At 41.7% G+C, this 25,104-nt stretch overlaps 1 protein-coding gene across 3 annotated transcripts in view; it reads left to right on the forward strand.

Annotated features, from left to right (window-relative positions):
• LOC145355065 (alpha-1,6-mannosylglycoprotein 6-beta-N-acetylglucosaminyltransferase A-like) overlaps positions 1 to 25,104 on the forward strand; it is a 123,297-nt gene that overhangs the window by 80,208 nt on the left and 17,985 nt on the right. For all 3 annotated transcript variants that reach the window (XM_080206892.1, XM_080206910.1, XM_080206901.1), the window contains 2 exons: positions 4,552 to 4,701; positions 7,746 to 7,892. In XM_080206892.1, coding sequence (XP_080063018.1) covers positions 4,552 to 4,701; positions 7,746 to 7,892 — 297 coding nt within the window. The remainder of the gene's footprint in view (positions 1 to 4,551; positions 4,702 to 7,745; positions 7,893 to 25,104) is intronic.

Here is a 25,104-nt window from a genome sequence, read left to right on the forward strand (position 1 = left end):
ATTCACTGAGACAGTACTGTCCCTGCAGGCTTCTGAACTCTGATGTCTGAGTTAAATGAGGATCCAAAGACCACACTGGGAATGGTCACCTGCCTGCAATTTTCCCCAAATTAGCCAATCAGTAACTCAAGGGCAGGATCTCAAAGCTATCTGATTTTTTATTGTCACATGCATTAGCATACAATGAAAAATATTGTTTCTTGCATGTTGTACAGAGAAAATATACCATTCATAGAGAAGGAAATGAGAGAGCAGAATGTAGTGTTACAGTCATAGCTAGTGTGTAGAGGATGTCAACTTAATGCAAGGTAAGTCCATTCAAAAGCCTGACAGCAGCAAGGAAGAAGCTGAGTCGGTTGGTACATGACAGACTTTTGTATCTATTTCCCAACAGAAGAAGGTGGAAGAGAGTACGTTCAGGGGGCATGAGGTCCATAATTAATTAAGCTAGAGGGATAGTCAGAGACCCTCCAGCACTAAAGAAGCAGCAGGCTGCCTTTTCATGTTAGTAAGCGTGAGTGCCTTTATTTTGAGATGCCCTCTTTGCCAAGTTTTAAAAATAAACTAGACTGAGCTTCCAGGCCATTGTGAAAGAGTAACTCACCTGCAGCTGCAGCAAAAGTCAGGCAATAGGGGAGAGCTTCACAACCTGCTTGGGACACTGGCTCCACTGATTGCCACTAGGAGCTTATCACCAGCTGGTTTGTTCCTCAACACCTCATGGTGACTGGATGCCAATGGGGCAATTATTGTTGGCTCTGACAACAGGTCTTAATAGGTCTTTAAACAGCCCCGTGCTTCACACTGCCTTGGGGTGAGAGGATTCTAGGAAACTAGCATGATGGCCAGTCATGCAAATTTTTCCCACCTTTTCTGGGATTCAGCCCTAGAATTTCTCTCCAGGGATTTAATTTCAAAATCCACAACATAATGGCGGGGTGAAAATCTCCATTCTGTATTAGTTCTGTAGGTCCTACGTGAAATGAGTTGCAACGTATTCAGTCCAGTTTGGCAGTATTTTGCAATCTATATCAGAATGTGAGTCTTAGACTTGATTACCTGTAAAGACTCATGTTCCAACAATTATTTTGTAAATTGAGTTTGTGTCTTTATATGCCCTGTTTGTGAATAGAACTCCCAGTCACCTGGTAAGGGAGCAGTGCTCCGAAAGCTAGTGGCTTTTGCTACCAAATAAACCTGTTGGACTTTAACCTGGTGGTGTGAGACTTCTGACGTTGTAAAACATCCCATGTGATTCTGAAGGTTATTAATATTGTTATAATCTGAAATCCCATAAGAGTTTTGAGGTGGCCACATGTCCATCTTTTGAATTCTTATCAGTGTCCAGAGGAATTTTGAACACTTTGGGCTGAATTTTCATTCCCAAGACAGGTTTCCTGGCTCTGCACACCCATCTCGAGAAAGAGAACCCAAATGGTGTGATTGTTGGTTTTGGAAGGTTTGGGGCCCTAAGACGGTAGAACTGTCACAGCTTGACAGTTCAATTTTACCCCCACCCCCCACTTCAAGAGCATTTATTTCCTTTTCAAGGTTTGTAACTCCTACATTGTGAGAAAGGGCATTGCTGCAGTGAAAATCAGGTCTATCTGAACTCAGCCATTTTCCCTATCTTCCCTCAGTCCTGCACATCTTTTTTAAAGGCCCCCGGCATCTTTACAACTCCACAAAAATCCAATCCTATGTTTCTGAACACTAAAAGACAATGCATAGAAGATTGATTCTGTTTGCCTCTGTTGTCCCTGGCCTTGTTTTGAATTTGTTTTATATTCCCTGGTGGTTTGTTTAAACACAGTAAGAAGTCTCACCGTCTCAAAGTCCAACAGGTTTATTTGGTAGTAAACGCCACTAGCTTTTGGAACGCTGTTCCTTTGTCAGAGTTCTGATCACAACAGGGCATATAAAGGCACTCACAGTTTACAGAATACTGATTAGAATGTGAGTATTTACAGCTAATCTGCTATTCAAGTCTTAAAGGCGCAGACAATCTGAATGGAGATAGCATTAAGCATAGGTTAAAGAGATGTGTATTGTATCCAGACAGGACAGTAAGTGAGATTTTGCAAGCCCAGGCAAGTCATGGAGGTTACAGGTAGTGTGACATGAGCCCAAGATCCCAGTTGAGGTCATCCTCATGTGTGCGGAACTTGGCTATCAGTTTCTGCTCAGCGACTCTGCACTGTCGTATGTTGTGAAGGCTGTCTTGGAGAACGTTTCCCGAAGATCACAGGACGAATGCCTGTGACTGCTGAAGTGTTCGCTAACTGGAAGGGAACAGTCTTGCATGATGATTGTCGAGTGGTGCTCATTCATCCGTTGTCTTAGCGTCTGCCTGGTCTCCCCAGTGTACCATGCCCCAGGTCATCCTTTCCTGCAGTGCGTCAGGTAGACAACGTTGGCCGAGTTGCAAGAGTATGTACCGTGTACCTGGTGGATGATGTTCTCACGTGAGATGATGGCATCCATGTCAGTGATCCGGCATGGTCTTGCAGAGGTTGCTGTGGTAGGGTTGTGTGGTATTGTGGTCACTGTTCTCCTAAAGGCTGGTAGTTTGCTGCGGACAATGGTCTGTTTGAGATTGTGCGGTTGTTTGAAGGCAAGAAGTGGAGGTGTGGGGATGGCCTTGGTGAGACCATTGAGGAGACCAGGCAGACGCTACAACAACGGATGAATGAGCACCGCTTGACAATCACCAGGCAAGACTGTTCCCTTCCTGTTGGTGAATACTTCAGCGGTCACAGGCATTCAGCCTCTGTTCTTTGGGTAAACGTTCTCCAAGGTGGCCTTCATGACATACGACAGTGCAGAGTCGCTGAGCAGAAACTGATAGCCAAGTTCCACACACATGAGGACGGCCTCAACCAGGATCTTGGATTCATGTCACACTATCTATAACCCCCACGACTTGCCTGAACTTGCAACATCTCACTTAGTGTCCTGTCTGGAGACAATACACATCTCTTTAACCTATGCTTAATGCTATCTCTACTCACATTGTCTGCACCTTTAAGACTTGAATAGCTGTAAAAACTCTCATTCTAATCAGTATTCTGTAAACTGTGTGTGCCTTTATATGCCCTGTTTGGGATCAGAACTCTCTACTCACCTGACAAAGAAACAGCACTCTGAAAGCTAGTGGCGTTTGTGATTAAATAAGCCTGTTGGACTTTAACCTGGTGTTGTGAGACTTCTTACTACGTTTACCCCAATCAAATGCCAGCATCTCCATCATGGTTTGTTTAAACCCAGCACTTGCTGAAAATTTAATGGCTTCACCCTTTAATAGGAGATTCTTGGTGAATTTTCCATTCCACTGCCTGTTGGGACTCTTTCATATTATACCTCTTTCTAAATTTCTAGTAGCTCATCCTCTTCTAAGTCCCATGAATACATCCCGTCAAAGAGGATGAGCTACTAGAAATTTAGAAAGAGGTATAATATGAAAGAGTCCCAACAGGCAGTGGAATGGAAAATTCACCAAGAATCTCCTATTAAACTCCCATGAATACATCCCGTCAAATTTCCCAGGCCCACAGTTATGAATGTCAGCCACAAAATCAGACCCTCTCACGTAAGACATTTTGACTGTTCCTTGTCCTTAAACACATTAGTTACACATAATTATATCTGATACCCTCTCACTTCCTCTACCATTTTTCAGTCCATGTTAAATTGCCTCCGTCCCTCTGGACATTAACAATCTCATTACTATTTATTAGTTATTCACAAGTAAATTTTAGATACATATAATGTGAACAGTAGTGAAATCAGGACAGATCTCTGAGGAATGCCTTGATTGTTCCCTTACTAAGTACGGCATTTTCCATTTTTCTTCTATTGCTGGTACCTGTTGTAAACCAGATTCTTCAGCCATTTGGAAAATCTGTGACCTATTCCATTCACCCTGTCCATTTTCTGATAGCTATTTGAGAGAATGCTGTGAAATTGTCTTCTGAATGTTCAAATAAATTGCCTTGTATACACTGGATGTTCCTCATGTTGCAACCTAGATACCTCTTTCACGAATTTTAGTGGCTATATTGAGTGTTATCTGTTACGGATAGGAAGTTGGTTAGCTCAGTTGGCTGGACGGCTGCTTTGTGACGTGGAGCGATGCTAACAGCACGGATTCAATTCCTGTCCTGGCTGAGGTAATTCACGAAGGCTCTGCCTTCTCAACTTTGCCTGAGATGTGGGGACCCTCGGATTAAATCATCACCAGTCAGCCTCAAGTCCCCTGAGACTTTGGTGACTTTCATTTCATCTGTTACAAGCATGCTTGACCAACTTTACTATCTTTCTAAATATACTATATCTTATTTGGAAGTTTATAGTGAAATCTGTGCATAATGACTTTTCTTGAAAATACAACACATTCAAAAATATTTTCAAGTTGTGGTGCACTTTTTTCCGAAAGGTTGATGTAATTTAATGAAGCTGTATTAATGAGACTTATATGAATTTTTGTATTAAAATTCTATGTTTGCCAAGGTAAAGACTTCTGTTTCTAATTATGTCTCCTGATTTTCACAGGACAAAACATCTTTCCTGGATGTTGTCAGAAATTATGCTGAGGTCCATGGTACATTTCACAATGAACATCATGTCAACTTACCCAATTTTATAATTAATCATGGAATCCTCAGTGGGCAAGACCTTCATCTCTTGCTAAGACAGACTAAGGTTTGTCAGATGTTAACAATTTATAATAAAATATTTGATCACATTGATGGACACGAATAGTATATTTATATAATTGCTTCTGTAGATCATTTAAGTAAAGACAAAAGTACAATATTTTGAATTAGAGATATTAATCCATCAAAGTCTTTGACAAACCATGATAAACACACCGGCTGGAAACATGTAAAAGACAAAGATGCATATATGAGGTGTGTTGAGTCTCTGAATAATCACTGAAAATATACATCCAGATAAAGCTAGTTTTCTGCACCCTAGTCAATCTACCTGAAATATTATGTACTGCAATTTTGTTAACTGACAAAGGGTCAATAAATTTCACGTACCTTCGGATGAGCTTTGCTGTAAGGTCCATTTTATTATAACCCTCTAAACATTCGTGGTCAGATCACATTTGGAATACATTGTAGCTTCAGTTTTCCAAACCAAGCTCCCAGTCCACATGGCTTTCTGCTGGAAAAGCAGGATGTGTTGTTGACTCTATGTTGTGACATTAGTGTTGTATTCTGAAAAGGATATCAATTGATGCATTGGGAAAACTTTGGGAAAGAGGAACTAAGATTGACCCTGGGGAATCATAGTTTTGGTGGAAGAGTGAATCAGAGAGCTATTTTTTCACTGGAGAAGAGAGGATTAAGAAAAAACTAAAGTGCTGGGAGGACTTGATAATTTAGATGTAAGCAAGTTATTTAATTTGGACTGAATATAGAATGAGAGGGCGCAAATTAAACTACTGGGAACCTGAAAATGCCATGCCAAGGAAAACTGCTGATCAAGATGGATAATGTGATGTGTCAGTCAGATATTTTGAAGCATGTTCGGTCTACGTTTTGAGGATTGCCAGGGAAACATTTGCAAAATATTTCCTCAAAAGATAGGCGTGATAAAACAAAAGACTGTGGCTGGAAGAAAAGGGCTTGTTTACTTGAATGGTCTTTCACATTCCGGACTTTTCTGAAGCCAGTGAAGTGCCAGTTTAGTTCAGCCAGCAGTACACATTACTGAGTCAACTAGTTTTGGAATCAGGCCCAAAACCTAGGCTGACTCCAGTGTAATATTAAGGGAGTGCTGCCAGAGACCCCTTCCTCAGACTAAGAATTTGTCTGTCATATTGACTCACTGGACACCCTATGACACTACTTGGAGAACAGTCAGACTTTACACTGGCTGATATTCATTCCACAGGCAAAACCATTGTAAGCAGATTAGATGGTGGGATGTCACTTGTACAGAAAGCAGCAAAGTGTCTGCACAATAGTCCCTACACGCTTTAAAATAATTCACCATTTATAAAGTATTTTGAAACTTTGTAAGCGACTTGAAAGTGTCTAAAGTTAGTGTTTCTTTTACACGTTTCAATCCAAATGGCTGGAAAGAAGAAAGCTCCAGGAAGCCAATTTTGTTTATATTTTACAACAAAAACATTACTTTATGACAGGTATTTGGTGGTCCTTAACATTATAAATAACTTCATGAAATGAACTAAGTGACACAATGGCATAGCATATTTATTTTAGGTGCATGGATTGAAATCCAGCCTAATTTATTTATTTTTATTTAGATTAATTAATTTTTTACTGAAGGTATTTTCTTTCTATGTCAATTTCTGGCTGAAGGACTGGGAAATAATTTAGACTTAACAGCTGGAATATCTAGATGAATCAATATTTTGTATTCTGACCAGTGGTGCAGCACGAGGCATTTAGTTATTCGCAACTTGCTGTGGAAATTATGATATGGGAATACTAAATTCTGTGATTTGAAGTCCTTCACTGAGGGTTGTGTTTTGTAACAGATAATTTGAAAGCTTAAGAATTGAAATGACTTGCTTCTACTGATGAAAATTCTACTTTGTTTTCTTAGCTATGCGTATAATTTTTTTCAAACATAGTTTCAATAATCGAGAATTTTGCCAATAGGTTATCTAGTTCGTTTTAAAAAGTGCACTATCTTCATAAAATTTGTTTGCTTCAAAAGGCACTTAGATGATGCGAGTTAGTTCAAGGTGCAGTGATCTAGATTGTTACAACTATAAAGTTTACTTGTTTACAAATACTGGGATTAAGTCACGTAATTGTTACTTCTGTGCAATAGGGAAGCATTGTCAAACACTTTCTCCTGAACACGGTTTGCCTTCATTCTATCAGGCCTGATTTTGGCTCCTTAGAGGAGAAGGAACTCATGACCCCCAACTATTTATCCCAGGTTGCAACTCAGTTTGGGAGCCCTTGATTTACTGAAGTAAAGTTTATTTATTAGTCACAAGTAGGCTTACATTAACACTGCAATGAAATTACTGTGAAAATACCTATGTCACCACACTCCGGCACCTGTTTGGGTACACTAAAGGAGAACTTAGCATCGCCATCCAACTAACCTGCACATCTTTGAGTTGTGGGAGAAAACCAGAGCACCCGGGGGGAAACCCACTTAGACACGGGGGGAAAATGTGCAAACAGACAGTGACCCAAGTCGGGAATTGAACCCAGGTCCCTGGCGCTGTAAAGCTGCAGTGCTGACCGCTGCGCTGCCATCTAGTGTATTCTGGAGAGATTAAAATGCTAATGACTGTAGAAATACTGCATTCATCCACTACATCAGGGACAGTCAAACCCATGTAGCCCAAGGTAAAAATCCAAAGCCACAGTTGTTTCCTTGATGTTTTGTTACTTCTTCCCTGGGTGATCAATGTCTCACTGATTGCTATTGGGATATTATATTTTGGGCTCCATATACAGCCATTGTACAGAAGATGCAACTGCTTTCCAATGAGGTTAGGAGAAATGCGTCCCACCTTAAATTGCCTCTCCTCCCTACCACACCCACATGTACCACCCCTATCCCTCACATGACAGTCCACATGCTCTGCTCATCCCATGTCCCTTAAAGAGAGTAAATTTTCTACCGAACCATTTCCATCAATGTAACTTAATGGGAAAAATTAAGCTACGTTGAAGGGAAAATTAATTAGCATGATGAAAGTGATGTGAAACATTAATTTGTAAAATACTTATTTCATCCTTTAGGTTTTTGTCGGACTAGGATTTCCTTACGAAGGCCCTGCACCTCTAGAAGCAATAGCAAATGGCTGCATATTTCTGAATCCAAAATTTAACCCCCCAAAGAGCAGGAAAAACACGAATTTTTTTCAAGGGAAACCAACTTTCAGAGAGGTATTGTATTCAAATTATTCTTCATTCAGTTTGAATTGTAGAGTTATTAATTAGAATTGTATTTTATAAAGTTAAAATTCTAATAAAATGTTAATTGTATTGCGATATGAAATGAATGATTACTTTCCAACAAAGGTTAGGGGACAGTAATTGATGCCATTTCCAAAACAATTGCACAGGGGGGTAGTCAGTACACTTTGATTATTTAGGGCAAACAAGGTTGCAAATGGGGATAGAACAATGAAAATTACAGCAAAGCAATAGGCCCTTCTGCCCTTCAAGCCTACACTGACATGCTGCCCGTCTGAACTAAAACTCCCTACCCTTCCAGGGACCATAACCCTCTGTTCTCTCCTATTCATGTATTTGTCAAGACATTCCTTAAAAGTCACTATTGTATCTGCTTCCAACAACTCCCCTGGCAGCAAGTTCCAGGCACCCACCACTCTCTGTGAAAACTTGCCCCTCGCACCTTAAACCTATGCTCCCTAGCAATTGACTCTTCCACCCTGGGAGAAAGCTTCTGACTAACCACTCTGTCCATGCTGCTCATAATCTTGTATACTTCTATCAGGCCACCCCTCAACCTCTATTGTTCCGGTGAGAACAAACCAAGTTTCTCCAACCTCTCTTCATAGTTAATGTCCTCCAGACCAGGCAACGTCCTGGTAAATCTTTTCTGTACCGTCTCCAAATCCTCTACGTCCTTCTGCTAGTATGGTGACCGGAATTGAACATCATATTCCAAGTGCAGCCTCACTAAGGTTCTGTAAAGCTGCAACATGCCTTGCCAATTTTTAAACTCATTGCCCCGGCTGACAAAGGCAAGTATACTGTATGTCTTCCTTTCTACCTTCTTCACCTGCATTGCCACTTTCAGTGACCTGTGTATCTGTACACCCAGATCCCTCTGCCTATCAATACTCTTAAGGGTTGTGCCATTTACTGTATATTTCCCATCTGTATTAGATCTTACAAAATGCATTACCTCACATTTGTCTAGATAAACTCCATCTGCCATCTCTTCGCCTAAGTTTCCTTCTGATCTATATGCTGCTGTATCCTCTGATGCTCCCATTCGCTATCCGCAATTCCACCAACCTTCATGTTGTCTGCAAATTTATTAATCAAACGAGTTATATTTATCTCCAAATCACTTATACAAACAGCAGAGGTCCCAGCAGTGATCTCTGAGGAACGCTACTTGTCACAACCCTCCATTCAGAAATGCACCCTTCCACTATTACGCTCTGTCTTCTATGACTGAGCTAGTTCTGTATCCATCTTGCCAGCTCACCTCTGATCCTGTGCGACTTCACCTTCTGCACCAGTCTGCCGTGAGGGACCTTGTCAAAGGCCTTGCTGAAGTCCATGTAGGTAACGTACACTGCCCTACCCTGATTAATCATCATTGTCACTTCCTCGAAAACCTTGATCAAGTTCGTGAGACACGACCTCCTCTTCACAAAACCATGTTGCTTCTCACTAATACATCCACTTATTTCCAAGTGGGGCTATCTCGAAGAATTCTCTCCAATAATTTCCCTACCACTGATGTAAGGCTCACCAGCCTGCAATTATCTGGATTATCCTTGCCACCTTTCGTAAACAAAAAAACAATATTGGCTATTTCCCAATCCTCTGGGACTTCCCCTGTAGCCAGTGCGGATACAAAGATTTCTCTCAAGGCCCTGGCAATTTCCTCTCTTGCCTCTCTCAGTATTCTGGGGTATATCCCATCAGGCCCTGGAGACTTGTTTACCTTAATGTTTCTGAAGATCCTAATACCTCTTCCTTTTTAAACTCAACATCTACACACCCTTCCTCAAACTCATCATCCATCAAGTCCTTCACTTTGGTGAATACTGACTCAAAGTACTCATTTAATACCTTGCCCTTGAGTGGGCCAACTCTCTCCCTACCTACCCTCTTGCTCTTTACATATGTACAAAAAGCCTTGGGATTTTCCTTAATCCTGTTGGCCAATGGCTTTTCAACAATGGAACAAATGTGCAAGTTTGGGAAGAGGAATAGACAATCACAGTTATACAGAGAAGGTGGGAGAGGACGATAATGTTGAGGAAGGTCAGAGAAAAAATAAGAAGTTGAATATTGAAAAAAGTGAAAAACAACCAAATAAGGTGAGTGGTTGTGGATGAGAAATGGAGGTGTGGACAGTTGCTGTGGGCCGTAATCTTTCTCAGTTGGGATGAGAGAGGAGTTTACAATTTTGTTGAGCAAAGTTGAGAATTTGAACTGAAATATTGTTCATTGGCGAGAGGGGGTTTTGGTGGGAGTCTTGCTCAATGTATAGTGTTACGACAAGTCCGAGATAAGGTCCCTAATTTATTAACTTCCTGAGTGGGATCACAATTTTGTCATCATCCTAGATGAGGAGGAATGAGCTGATTTCCTTTCTTTATTCGATATCCTTGGCTGATTGTAACAAAGTTACCTCACACCCCCTGTGTATATTTTTTTTCGGTATAAATGCATTTATTTCTTGGAAGGAACCAATTTAAACAAAAATGCAACACCTCCATACGCCAACTGATCAGAAATGAGAAGTTAAGAGTCCAAATGAAAGTTAGAAAGAACATAAGAATGATCTTTGGTTTGTTAGCATGGATGGTTGTACTTTGTGGCTGTTGAACTGAGTGATTCTGTTAGGGTTGGCTTTGGCAGTTTAGCAATTAGTTTAATGGGTTTCTGCAGGGTAGCTGAAGAGATCAATTCCCTTTAATGATGGCTTCTGCCGAGCATCACCTCTCGTAAAGGAGCTGGAGGTGGAATTAGAGGAGCTCCGCATAATTCGGGAGGCGGAGGAGGACATCGATAGGAGTTATAAGAAGATAGTCACTCCTAGAAATGAGTCTTGGGTCACTGCCAGGAAGAGGGGAAAGAAGCAATTGGGGGGACAATCCCCTGGGGCTGTTCCCCTCCAAAATAGGTTTTCGGTCCTGGAGGCTACAGTTGAGGAGGAATCAACTGGGGATAACCGAAGGGAGCAGGTCTCTGGGGGTGAGCCTAGTGTGAAAGCTCAGGTGGTTAGGGGATGTAAAAGATTGGGCCTTGTGATTGGGGACTCTACAGTTAAGGGGACGGATAGGAGAGTCGGAAGTAATGGTAGGGACTCGGGGCTGGTGTGTTGCCTACCAGGGGCTGGGGTCCGGGATGTATCGGAAAGGGTATTCAGGACTCTTAGGGGAGAGGGAGATCAACCCCAAGTTATAGTTCATGTGGGGATGCATGACATAGGGAGGTTAAGGGAAGGGGATATTAAGCAGAGATTTATGGAGTTGGGGTGGAAACTAAAGGCCAAGTCTGATAGAGTGGTTATCTCCGGACTCTTGCCTGTGCCACGGGATAGTTTAGAGAGGAATAGAGAGAGGGAAAGTTTGAACTCGTGGCTGAGGGGATGTTGCAGGAGGGAGGGGTTCAGGTACTTGAGCAATTGGGGCTTGTTCTGGGGAAGGTGGGACCTCTATAAGAGTGATGGTCTACACCTGAATCAGAGGGGAACCAATATCCTGGGGGGTAAATTTGCTAAGGCTATGCGGAGTGGTTTAAACTGATTCAGAGGGGGGGTGGGATCCTGAGTAGAGGGGTGAAAGTGAGGGGGGCGTAGATGGGGACTGCAATGCACGGCATCGTGGGGGTGGGGGTGGAGCAGGGTTTGAAATGCGTATACTTTAATGCGAGGAGTATTCGCAATAAAGTGGATGAACTTGCAGCATGGATCAGTACCTGGGACTTTGATGTTGTGGCCATTTCAGAGACATGGATAGAGCAGGGGCAGGAATGGATGCTGCAGGTCCCGGGGTTCAAATGCTTTAGTCGGAGTAGAGAAGGAGGTAGAAGAGGGGGAGGGGTAGCATTATTGGTCAGGGATTGTATCACAGTGTCAGAGAGGAAGTTTGATGAGGACTTGTCTGTTGAGGTAGTATGGGCGGAGATTAGAAATAGGAGAGGAGAGGTCACCCTGTTGGGAGTCTTTTTATAGACCTCCTAAAAGTTCTAGAGAGGTTGAGGAAAGGATTGCGGAGACGATCCTGGTTAGGAGTGAAAGTAATAGGGTAATTGTTATGGGGGGCTTTAACTTTACTAATATTGATTGGAATTGCTGTAGCTCTAGCTCATTAGAGGGGTCAGTTTTTGTACAAAGCGTGCAGGAGGGTTTTTTGAGTCAGTATGTAGATAAGCCAACTAGAGGTGAGGCTATATTGGATTTGGTGCTGGGAAATGAGCCAGACCAGGTGCTTGACTTGGAAGTTGGTTTGCATTTTGGTGATAGTGACCACAATTCGGTTACGTTCACCTTAGTGATGGAAAGGGATAGGCATGAACCTCAGGCCAGTAGTTTTAGCTGGGGGAAGGGTAATTATGAGGCCATTAGGAGAGAATTAGGAAGCATAGGTTGGACTAGGAGATTACAGGGACTGGGAACGTCCGAAATGTGGAGTTTTTTCAAGGAGCAGCTACTGCAAGTCCGTGATAGGCATGTCCCTGTCAGGCAAGGAGGAATTGGTAGGGCTAGGGAACCGTGGTGCACTAAAAAAGTTGATTCGTTGGTTAAAAAGAAAAAGGAGGCTTATGTTCGGATGAGACTTCAGGGCTCGGGTAGTGCACTAGAAAACTTTAGATTGGCTAGGAGGGAGTTGAAGAGTGAGTTAAGAAGGGCTAAAAGAGGACATGAGAAGACTTTGGCTGAAAGGATTAAGGAGAATCCTAAGGCGTTCTATAGGTATGTCAAGAACAGAAGGTTGGTTAGGGCAAGATTAGGGCCAGTTATAGACAGCAGAGGGAAGTTATGTATGGAACCGGAAGAGATTGGAGAGGCATTGAACCAATATTTCTCTTCGGTGTTCACGCAGGGGGACAAGAATATAGCTGAGGAGGACACTGGGTTGCAGGGGAGTAGAATAGACAGTATTACAGTTGATAAGGAGGATGTGCTGGATATTCTTGAGGGATTGAAGATAGATAAGTCCCCTGGTCCGGATGGGATTTACCCTAGGATTCTCTGGGAGGCAAGAGAAGTGATTGCAGAGCCTCTGGCTCTGATCTTCAGGTCGTCGTTGGCCTCTGGTATAGTACCGGAAGATTGGAGGTTAGCGAATGTTGTCCCATTGTTTAAGAAGGGGCACAGAGACTTCCCCGGGAATTATAGACCGGTGAGTCTCACTTCTGTTGTGGGCAAGGTTTTAGAAAAAATTATTAGGGATAGGATTTATAGTTATTTGGAGAGTAATGAATTGATTGGAGATAGTCAGCATGGTTTTGTAGCGGGTAGGTCGTGCCTTACTAACCTTATTGAGTTTTTTGAAAAAGTGACCAAAGAGGTGGATGGGGGTAAGGCAGTTGACGTGGTATATATGGATTTTAGTAAGGCGTTTGATAAGGTTCACCATGGTAGGCTTCTGCAGAAAATGCAGATGTATGGGATTGAGGGTAATCTAGGAAATTGGATCAGGAATTGGCTAGCAGATAGGAGACAGAGGGTGGTAGTTGATGGTAAATATTCGTCATGGAGTTCGGTTACGAGTGGTGTGTCTCAGGGATCTGTTTTGGGGCCACTGCTGTTTGTAATTTTTATTAATGATCTGGATGAGGGTATAGTTGGGTGGATTAGTAAATTTGCTGATGACACCAAAGTCGGAGGTGTGGTAGATTGTGAGGAAGGGTGTCATAGTTTGCAGGAAGACTTGGACAGGTTGCAGAGCTGGGCCGAGAGGTGGTGGATGGAGTTTAATGTGGAGAAGTGTGAGGTAATTCACTTTGGTAGGAATAACAGATGTGTTGAGTATAGGGCTAACGGGAGGACTTTGAATAGTGTGGATGAACAGAGGGATCTAGGTGTATGTGTACATAGATCCCTGAAAGTTGGGAATCAAGTAGATAGGGTTGTTAAGAAGGCATATGGTGTCTTGGCGTTTATTGGTAGGGGGATTGAATTTAGGAGTCGCAGCGTCATGTTGCAACTGTACACAACTCTGGTGCGGCCGCACTTGGAGTACTGTGTGCAGTTCTGGTCCCCACATTACAGGAAGGATGTGGAGGCTTTGGAGAGGGTGCAGAGGAGGTTTACCAAGATGTTGCCTGGTATGGAGGGGAGGTCCTATGAGGAGAGACTGAGGGATTTGGGGTTGTTTTCGCTGGAAAGAAGGCGGCTAAGAGGGGATCTTATTGAAACATATAAGATGATTAGAGGTTTAGATAGGGTGGACAGCGATAGCCTTTTTCCTCAGATGGAGAAAGCTAGCACGAGGGGGCATGGCTTTAAATTAAGGGGGGGTAGTTATAGGACGGATGTCAGGGGTAGGTTCTTTACCCAGAGGGTGGTGAGGGATTGGAATGCCCTGCCTGCTGCGGTTGTAAATGCGCCTAGTTTGGGGGCGTTTAAGAGATCCGTGGATAGGTTTATGGATGAAAAGGGATTGGTTTAGGTTAGTGGGTCATTGTTTTTTAACTGGTCGGCGCAACATCGTGGGCCGAAGGGCCTGTTCTGCGCTGTAATGTTCTATGTTCTTGCAATAGAGAGGGTTAATTTGCAAGCTTGTTTTTACAGGGGTGACTGACTGTTGTCCCTTCCTGTTTCTATGTCACTCACATGCTGACACACCAGCACACACACATACTTCAGGTCTGCATCTAGCTTCTTAACTCATTTCTCTGTGTATTGCTGAGAGAGAAGTCTTGGAAGTCATTGCCAAGCCCATGTTCTTTCTTTCTCAGAACCGCTTACACATTCTGAAATATAAATTGATAAGAGATGGGGTTCTGGATGTCTGCTGAGGTACGCAATCAGTATTTTGTCTCCATAACCACAGGAAATTAAAGTTCAGTCTTTTGTATCTTTCTTATCTTAGAGTTTCCTTAGAGGTTTTTTCAATATATAAAAGGTAAGAGAGAGGCAAAAATAACCATTGGACCACTGGAAGATGAGGCTGGAGGAGTAATAATAGGAAACACAGAAATGGCAGAGGAACTGAATAGCTACTTTGCATCAGTCTTCATGGTGGAAGATGCTAGTGGGATGCCAGAGCTCCAGGAGAGTCAGGGGGCACTAGTGAGTATTGTGGCCATCACTAAGGAGAAGGTTCTGGGGAAACTGAAAGGCCTGAGAGTGGATAAATCATCTGGACCGGATGGACTACACCCCAGGGTTCGAAAAGAGATAGCTGAGGAAATTGTAGAGACATTAGTGATGATCTTTCAGGAATCACTGGAGACAGGGAGGGTACCAGAGGACTGGAAAATAGCTAATGTAATACCGCTGTTTAAGAAGGGAGGCAGGCAGCAGATGGGAAATTATAGGCTGGTTAGCCTGACTTTGGTCATTGGCAACATTTTAGAGTCCATCATTAAAGATGAGATCTTGTGCATGATAAAATAGGATTGAGTCAGCACGGCTTTGTGAAGGGGAGGTCATGTCTGACAAATCTGAGAGAGTTCTTTGAGGAGGTAACAAGGAAGTTAGATAAAGGAGAACCAGTGAATGTGATTCATTTAGATTTCCAGAAGGCCTTTGACAAGGTGTGGCATAGGAGACTGTTAAATAAGAGCCCATGATGTTAAGGATAAGATCCTGGCATGGATAGAGGATTGGCTGACTGGCAGAAGGCAGAGAGTGGCAATAAAGGGTCTTTTTCAGGATGACAGCTGGTAACTAGTAGGGCCTCAGGGGCCGCTGCTGGGACCACAACCTTTTCTCAATATACATTATCGATTTGGAGGAAGGAACTGAAAGCACTGTTGCTAAGTTTGCAAATGATACAAAGATATGTAGAGGGATAGGTAGTATTGAAGAAGTGGAGGCTGCAGAAGGACTTGGACAGATTAGGAGAGTGGGCAAAGAAGTGGCAGATGGGATACAATGTGGAAAAGTGAGGTTATGCATTTTGGAAGGAGGAATTTTCTAAGTGGGAAAATGCTTAGGAAATCAGAAACACAAAGGGATTCGGGAGTCATTGTTCAAGATTCTCTTAAGGTTAATGTACAGGTTCTGTCAGCAGTTAGGAAGGCAAATGCAATGTTGACATTCATGTTAAGAGGGCTAGAAGACAAGGGCAGGGATGTACTTCTGAGGCTGTATATGGCTCTAGTCAGACCCCATTTGGAGTATTGTGAGCAGTTTTGGGCCCCATATCTAAGGAAGGAAGGAAGTGCTGGCCTTGGAAAGGATCCAGAGGAGGTTCACAAGAATGATCCCTGTCGTTGAGGACTCTGGGTCTGTACTTGTTGGAGTTTAGAAGGATGAAGGGGGGAGTCTTACTAAAACTTACAGGATACTGCGAGGCCTGGATAGAGTGGACGTGGAGAATATATTTTCACTAGTAGGAAAAACTAGAACCAGAGGGCATAACCTCAGACTAAAGAGATGATCCTTTAGAACAGAGATAAGGAAGAATTTCTTCAGCTGGAGAGTGTGACTCTGTGGAGCTCTTTGCCACAGAAAGCTGTGGAGGCCAGGTCATTGAGTGTCTTTAAGGCACAGAGAGATAGATAGGTTCTAGATTAGTAATGGGATCAGGAGGTAAGGGGAAAAGGCAGGAGAATGAGGATGAAAAAGGTATCAGCCATGATTGAATGGAGGAGCAGACTCAATGGGCCAAGTAGCTGAATTCTGCTCTTATGGTCTTACCTCTCTTTCAAGTCTATTTGAAGAAGTTCCCAACACCTTTTAGGCAAAACATTCCATGTTCTCTAGGGGCTAGTCAGTCAACTATAATCCACATAGGAATTTTTCAAAAAATGGTCACTTCACATCATCAGTCATCTTTTGCTCCGTGTCTTAATTTGTATTTCTTTTGAAAGCACATGTCTACTTTAAAGTGTTCAGTATGCCTGGAAGTAATTTGGGCAGTAAAGTACTATTGTGACAATAGGCAATTAGTCATGTAAAGATTCTGTCTATAATACCAGCTACAAGTGCAATGTCATTAGAAAATAAGGCTTCTTGAAGTTTTTTAAAATTATTGAAGTGTATTACTGGCTACATCTTCATCAGCTCTTCCTTTGTAAATGAAGTAAGTGTTGTTAATCTTCAGTTGGAATAACATCTTAACAAAGATTACTCGCCAATTAGCATTAAGATGCTGAAAATGCCAGTTAGGGAAAAAATGTTTTGGCTTCAACTATGTATGTTAATTTGCTCAAGTCCTTAACTGCCTGTGATTCAAAAGTTTAAACAAAAATACTTTAATAATTGCACTGACGAATCACTTGAATAATTTCTTGTTACCTCTCCGTCAAAAAGTAGCTGCTCCGCTATTCTCTTCACAAAGGTAATTTATTCTAGATATATGTTGAGGACTAAATGAAGGAGTCAAACCAAGATGGATGAAAATAGGTCATTGAAGGTTTGAGGTGAATAAGTGCACAGGAAGGAAGAATATATGAAAAGATATATAACAACAAGAGGCAGGCCAAGAAACAGTATACAAAGAACAATCATATCATTATAACAAGCATCTTGGATAAAGTAATGAATACAGTTTTTGGACACTTTAGCATTTGGGAAATGACACCTGAGTACTGGAAACTTGCAGAATTATTAAATGATTATTTTGTAACTTCTTGCTGCTTAAAAGGGAGGTGAAATGCTTTAGGTAAGAGAGAGTATGAAGGAGACACCACTTGGAAGATTTGGGCTCTGATTTGGGAAATCCAGCAATAGTTCAGAAGGGACCAATTGATTGCAGTTCATTGAGCTTGAAGAATTGATGGATTAGGATGGTGTTGTTTATTCATGTTGTTTCGAGTGCTTCCTCATTAGAGCTTTGCAGTGGAATGGGGCACTTTAAGAGACTGATCCTGTGATATAATTAATGATGTCATCAGTTATTTGCATGTGCAAACAGGCAGTCTATTTTAGCAGCTTGTAGTGTTAACGTCCTTTCAATAAAGCTCTTCATTTGTTTGAACCTTTGAGACCTGCAACCTATCTTTTAAAACCACCACATAGAAAACTGGCGGCAAGGTGGTGAGACACCAAAATAAAGTGAAAAAAGTCCAAGAGTATTGTAGACACCCAACAAACAATAAATGACTGAAATCATCATTACATGGAAACTGGTGATGGAGGGAAATCAAACAATGGTTGCAACCACTGAAGGAACTGAAGAGTAATCAAAGATCAGGAGAAGACAATTTTGGAAAGAAGCCTGCCATGTGCTGTGCCAGAAAAGATCTGTTACAGTACCAGGATCACCGGGAATAGCATGTTCCCTGCAACAACAAATTTAGAGATGTGGGTGTTGCTAGGGAATAAGGAAGCAATGTAGTGCTAAAAATTATGTGGCACATCATGCGCATGCATGATGTGTCCCATAATTTCGTAGTAAAAATGGTGCCTTGGGACTGTGCAACAAGAATACTAAGCAAGGAAGCTTATATACTGAGATTCAACTATTTTGTCAAAGTGAACAAGATATTGGCAGATATAATAGGTCCAACGTTAATGAACATTGCGGGCAGGAAACATTTAATTTCCTGAGAAGTCTGGTACAGCCAGAAAAGTTATGCACAAAAAGCCATGATGAAATAATGGAAATATTGCAAAACCACTATTCACCAAAGTCTTTAGTCATTGCAGAAAGGATTAGGGTCTATAAATAACAACAAGAAGGTGAATCGATCACAGTTTGTATTTACCTTGAGGATACTAGCTGAACATTATGAATTCAGGGGTGCCTTGAATGACACCTTCAGAGATAGATTAGTCTGGCTTAAAGAATGAAGCTATTCAAAAGAGGTTGTTAAAAGAAAGCAATCTACCCCTAACGAAAGTTTTGAAAATTGCAGTTTCCATGGAATTAGCAGCCAAAGAAGCTCAACAGTTGATTTTGAGCATAAGAGTTCATAAGATGTCGGCCAAAAACTGCTCACATACTTGTAATTGCCACCGGTGTGCAAAATCTGGGCACTTGGCAGCAGGTTGTTGATACAAAGGCAGCATGAGCAGGAATTGTGGCAAAAAGGGCTGTGTTGAAAGATATGTTTGACTGAGGTCAATTTTGAAATGTTGGCTTCCAGCCAACACAGCAAATAAATCATCAATCAGAGGCAGAGAGCACTGTTCTGCACACAGTACAGGACTGGTAGCCACAAATATGTACTGATCCATCCTTCTTCGTCACAGGTACAATCAGCATAGCCCAATCATTCACATCAGTGGGTTCAAGGACTCCTGTTTTCAATGCTCTAATTCTGTCTCTGCCTTAGGTCTGATTGCATATGGCCTGACCTAGCCTTTAAGCCTGACTTTCATCCTCAATCATAAACTTAACTGAGGTATCCTTCGTGCTTCCCAGCTCACTATTGAACATAATAGCATGTTTCTTCAAGATCTTTGGTAGGCTAGTTTTGGAATCTGTTGTGAGATTTACCTCCGCTTTCTACCCACACATCTTGTATGTGCCTTCAGTTTGATTTGAGTAATCTCCTCCCAAACATTGATTACTTAAAGGGTAACTATCTGATTGTTTTCCCCATAGGAATTTGCTTGACTGACTGACCTACCTAAAATATACATTCATAATGTAGGAATGTACCATAATTCAGTCCCTCTACATAATTCTTCTGGTCTTCTTTACACTCATTTCATATTCATTTCTGCTTAGTATCTGGACAACTAGCTTTGATCAGTAAATTTTATACTACCACAGATAATTGGTTCTACATCGTTTATACAGATTGTAGGGTGGCACAGTGGATAGCACTGCTGCCTCAGTGCCAGGGACCAGGGTTCGATTCCAGCTTGGGTCACTGTCTGTGCAGAATCTGCACATTTTCCCTGTGTCTGCATGGGTTTCCTCCGGGTGCTCTGTTTTCCCCCCACAATCCGAAAGATGTGCTGGTTAGATGCATTGGCTGTGCTAAATTCTTCCTCTATACCAAACAGGGATTTTCATAGTAACTTAATTGCAGTATTAATGTAAGCCTACTTATGACACGCATAAATAAACTTTGAACTTTAAAAGTGTGGAATACCAGAACCCTCTGAAACTCCTCTGGTTACTTTTCTTTCAGACAGAGAATTTCCTGTTTATCACCATATCTTCTGTTGCCACTTAATCTGGATAATTTGTAACTACTTTGTGAGCATTAGCTGTTGTGCTAATAACCGAATGTTTTCCTACATTTTAGAAAAAAAGAATTCTAGTCGGTCAGAACCTGAGGCAGATTTAATCACTTATGTTTCTTCTGCTTCAACACTTTGGAACTTTTATTTGCATTAGCTAATATTATTTATTATTTTAATGTGTTATAACTGTTGGGTAACAGAATTTGATTTCTTTTGTACTTAAAGCTCATATCTCAGTTCCTTTATCTGGGTATTTGTAAGACAGATTAAACTTGATAGCCAAACATAAGCTTTGCAGATGGAATTGAAAATAGAAACGTAGTACCATGATTATAGGAATAGTCCATTTATCCCCTCTAGCCTGTTACAAAACATTTATCTATTTTAACTATATTTACCTACCTTGACTCCACATCCTCTAATGAAAATCTGTCTATATCAGTCTTAAATATTCAATTATGCTAGGTTCAACAGTTTTTGGGCAAGAGGATTCTTGGTGTCTATGACCCATTATGTGAGGATGTTTTCTGATATTACTCCTGAATCTCTAAAATCTATGCACTTTGTTCTGGAACACCCCACCACCACCACCGCCACCAACATCCCCAGCGCCCCCTCCAGCCGAGGAAATAGTTGTTTTCTATATAACCCATGAATCCCTTTAATCGTCTTAAACAATTCAATTAAATTTCACAACAGTCTTCTACAGGCATCAGAATTTAAGCTTGATTTGCAATCTGTGTTCATAATTTAACCTCTTTATTCCCAATAGAACTCTGGTGAATCTCCAGGGCCAACATGCTCTTTCTGAGTCAGGCTCCATATCTGACACAATTTTTATAAGTGGTCTAAACAATTTTAGCATCACTCCCACACTTTTGTATTACCACTGCTTTGAAATAAATGAATAGATGAATATCTCATTCATCCTTTTTCAATATTAGTTGCCCCTGTCTTTTTGATTTCTCTACAAAGAACTCTAAATCCCTCTGTTCCTCCACAGCTCCAAGCTTCTCACCATTTTAAAAAGTACTCTGATCTATCATTGTTGGACCTAAAGTAGATAACCTCACATTTCCCCAAATTGAGCTCTTAACTGTCAGTTTTATCAACTCGCTTAATCTTTCAATGACCTTTTGCAACTTTTGTTGAATACGAAACATCCTCCTTGACCAAATGTGAAGCCTGTATTAAGGCTAAGATTTTCTAACCTAATTAAGGCTATTTTCTAACCAAGTTTAATGGTAGTTATATTCAGAAGAGAGAAGGTTGAGAGGTTAGATATAGAAAAGATGTTTCCACTTACGGGGGAGACCAAATCTAGAAGCCACAAATACATGATGATCACTAATAAATTCAATGGAAAATTCGGTAGAAACTGACTTACCCAGAATGTGGTTAGAATGTTAAACTCGTCACCAAAAGTAATTTGATGCATTTAAAGCAAAGCTTAGTAATTAGTTGAGGGAGGAAGGAATAGAGATTTACGTTGATCGGGTTGGATGAAGAGGAGTGGGAGGGCTTTTGTATGCAGTTTAAATACCAGTGTGGATATGAATGGGCCAAAACACCTGTTTCTGTGATATAAATACTATCAAGCTTTTCGAATCTTCGGATGCACTAAGTTGTTCTCATCCACTTTGTTACCCCTCAAAGAAACCATATAGATTTATAAAGCATGAATTGTAAAAGCATATCAATTGTTCATTTATTCTCAGGATATGGGTATTGCTGGCAGGGACAACATTATCAACCATCACAGTTGTTCTGAAAAGTAATAGTGATCATTTGTGCTATTCAATACAACTGACTGGCTTAATTAGGTCATTTCAAATACACCATTAAATACTGCTACACAGGCTCAACTGGATCTTAAGATCTCAGAGCAAATCCCAGTGCTGCCTGGGCCTTAAAGGCAGCTGAAACATTAAAGGGGTCAGTTAAAAAGCAGCCTGCTGGAACAAGATTTCTATAGTTCCAGCTGCTGATGAATTGTTACATTTTAAAATTTAATTTATAATGTATGACTAAACACAGCCTCACTCCCTGAATTTAAAAAACTCGCAGCATCTGCAGCAAGAACAGAAACAAAACAAAAACATTTTTTCAATTCAAAAAGCCAAGAGCTTTCCGCACTATACGAACCTGTCCTGAAAGACAGTGACGTTGGAAGCCGTAATGTGTCTTTTTGGGACTAGTTTTGTCTCTGCACAGTACATGGCAGTTGAGCAAGAAACCTGTAGACCTGAATCGCTGTCATTCATTATGCGTACTTTACATTGCTGTCCCATCTGAACGGCCATTACCAAAAATTCTGCTGAAATGCTATTGAAGTGCAAAAATGAGGATAGGATTATTGTCCATTCTCCAGATGCCAATCCCTCAAAAAAGGAGAAGTTCAGTTCTAATATTTCTGCTTTGTCCATTCCTTCAATGATCTAACATAACAAAGATGATGGAATATCAGTGTGCTGGAGAGAAATCAGTCTCTATTAGGAAGGCTGCTACAACTGAAGCCATTTTCCCTTTTTTAAAAGAGTTTGTTTTTGTTTTATTTGGTGAAAAATTGAAAGGTCTTGAAAAATGCAAACAAATAGTTGACCAAGTTCTGCCTCTGAAAGAAAGGCACTTTTTTATATTTCTAAATGCATTGTTAGATTTAGTACACTTATGATTCCTATGAATAATTCAATACTTTGACTTGTGAATACTTTTATTTTTACAGTTTAAGTTTCAATAATAAAATTAGAACTGGGCCATCTATTCTTGATAATTAGCAACTATCTTTTCAACTGCAAAAATTCCAAATCTTTATGTTAGATATCTTATAAATTTCCTCATGTACATTCCTAAGCTCCTCAGGTTAATGGGAACTCTCTAAAATCAACCATGTTCCTAAGAGATAAATGTGATTCCAGTTGTGTCCGTCCTGAGATAATTGCCATGTAACTGAGCTCTAAAGACTGACCATGCTGCTGGTCACTTCCAGTATGGCCCACCAGAAGACTCAGGCTGAGAATGGCACAAGTGCACTGTGCGTACACCAGAGGTGTCAAAAGAGGTTCTATCATGATGTCAGACAGCTGTTCCTGATGCTTGTTTAAAAAATGCACACTGAACGCCGATACTATTCACTCTCTCAGACCTGGGCACAGTATCAGTAACTGAGATCATGGCTGTGACTGTCAGATGAATTTCTTCATCATTGCTATGTGGTTACTGTCTCTCTTTCTCATAATCCTGCTATCATGTTGAATCAAAAAGGGAGGTTGGGCAGGTTGCTGGTTTAAAGCAAGACATCTATAATCATACCATCTGCAGCTTGCACTTCATACCATTTAGCACGATAAGGATGTGGTGGGACTTGAGAAAGCAATAACACACTAACTCTCATTGGTCTTGGCGATGCTTGCTGCAAAGGGTGCTGTCATAGCCAGCTCCATAATGCAACAAGACATTGGGCTCAGTAACTGAAAGGTCTGACTCCTTCTTGTTCTCTGCTATGCCCTGAACCACCTTGTCCTGCAGGAGACAGAATATTACTAAGTGAGTTGCATTGACAAGAGGAGGCAGAACAAATTATCTGGATTCATACAAGACATTAACTGAAAATGAAACCAAATGTTCATGTTGAATAAACAGAATTATTTTCTCAGAGTTGTTTGGAAGATATTTTAGGGTGGTGTATGGTGCATTGGGAAAACTGTGAGGTTGGTGCTGTGGTGGCTAGGAGATAGTGTGTGTGCAGTGCATTCACTGACAGTCACCTTGAGGTCATTGACCATCTTCTGGTTCACATCTTTGGGGCCAGCCAGCTCAGGAAATTGACCTCACTAGCCAACTTCAGGAGGAGGTTCCTTGAGGGACTGCTTAGCCCATCAACCACAACCCCCATCCTGAATGGAAATGGTCTCTCTATCTCTTTCTTTCTCTTTCTCTCTCTTTCTTTCTCTGTCTCTTTCTGTCCACACCTGCCCACCAGCATGACTAAGTCCTGCAGCACCAGATTTGTAAACTGTGGAGTCCTCCTCTGCCCTGTGTTCAGTTTCCATTGTTTGCAGTTGCAAGTCAGAAGCAGCCTGAAGTGATTCATTGCAGCTTCTCCAGCTGGTGTGTGCAGCCAGCCAGCAATGTGGGTCATGCTGAGATGCAAGCAGAAAGCATTTAAAGGACAAATTATGATCCTTGTGCCCAAAAATGTGTGCCAGACAGTTTTTAGACAATAATTCTATTAATTCAACTTGAACATTCACTCTGTCAGTGAGATGATGTCTTGGATGAATCCAGAGTCCTGCCTCCTCCTGTGAAACCACTCAAAGAACAAAGAACAACCCAGCACGGGAAACAGGCCCTTCGGCCCAACGAGCCCGCGCCGCCGCACCACCCTACACCTATTCTACCCTGCGTGTCTACGAATGGAACCCCTGACTTAGCCAGATTCAGGGGAGAATAGTGTCAATTTGGTAAACCAATCAGCCTAAGAGCACATCTTTGGGGTGTGGGAGGAAACCGGAGCGCTCGGAGGAAACCCACGCAACCACAGGGAGAATGCGCAAACTCCCACAGACACAGGCCCAAATCCATGTATCTGCACAGCCAGCAGTGCTAGTCACCGAGCTGTTGCGGCGCCCGTCTACCGGTCCAGGATCAAGCACACACACCGACACGAAGTACTAGGCCACTCCCGGAATAAGGATTTTACCGAGAACTGCGAGAATGAAGTGAGAGGACTCCACATTCCTTCAATTACTCTTCAACTCCTCTTTCTGAGTGTACATCTTGCGGCAATTTCAAATGTCTTTGCAGATCAGTATTAGAACATAGAACACTACAGCACAAACAGGCCCTTCGGCCCACTAGTTGCACTGATCACTTGTATACTTACTAAGCCATAGACCTATCTATAACCCCCAATCCCATTAGATCCCATATACTCATCCAGAAGTCTTTTAAAAGACCCCAGCGAGTTCGCCTCCACCACCACTGATGGCAGCCGATTCCACTCACTCACCACCCTCTGAGTGAAAAACTTACCCCTAACATCTCCTCTGTACTTGCTTCCCTGCACCTTAAATCTGTGTCCTCTCGTAGCAACCATTTCAGCCCTGGGAAATAGCCTCTGAG

The sequence above is a fragment of the Carcharhinus amblyrhynchos genome, chromosome 2 (assembly GCF_965287045.1).
Source record: "Carcharhinus amblyrhynchos chromosome 2, sCarAmb.v2.hapA, whole genome shotgun sequence".
Classification (NCBI taxonomy): Eukaryota; Metazoa; Chordata; class Chondrichthyes; order Carcharhiniformes; family Carcharhinidae; genus Carcharhinus; species Carcharhinus amblyrhynchos.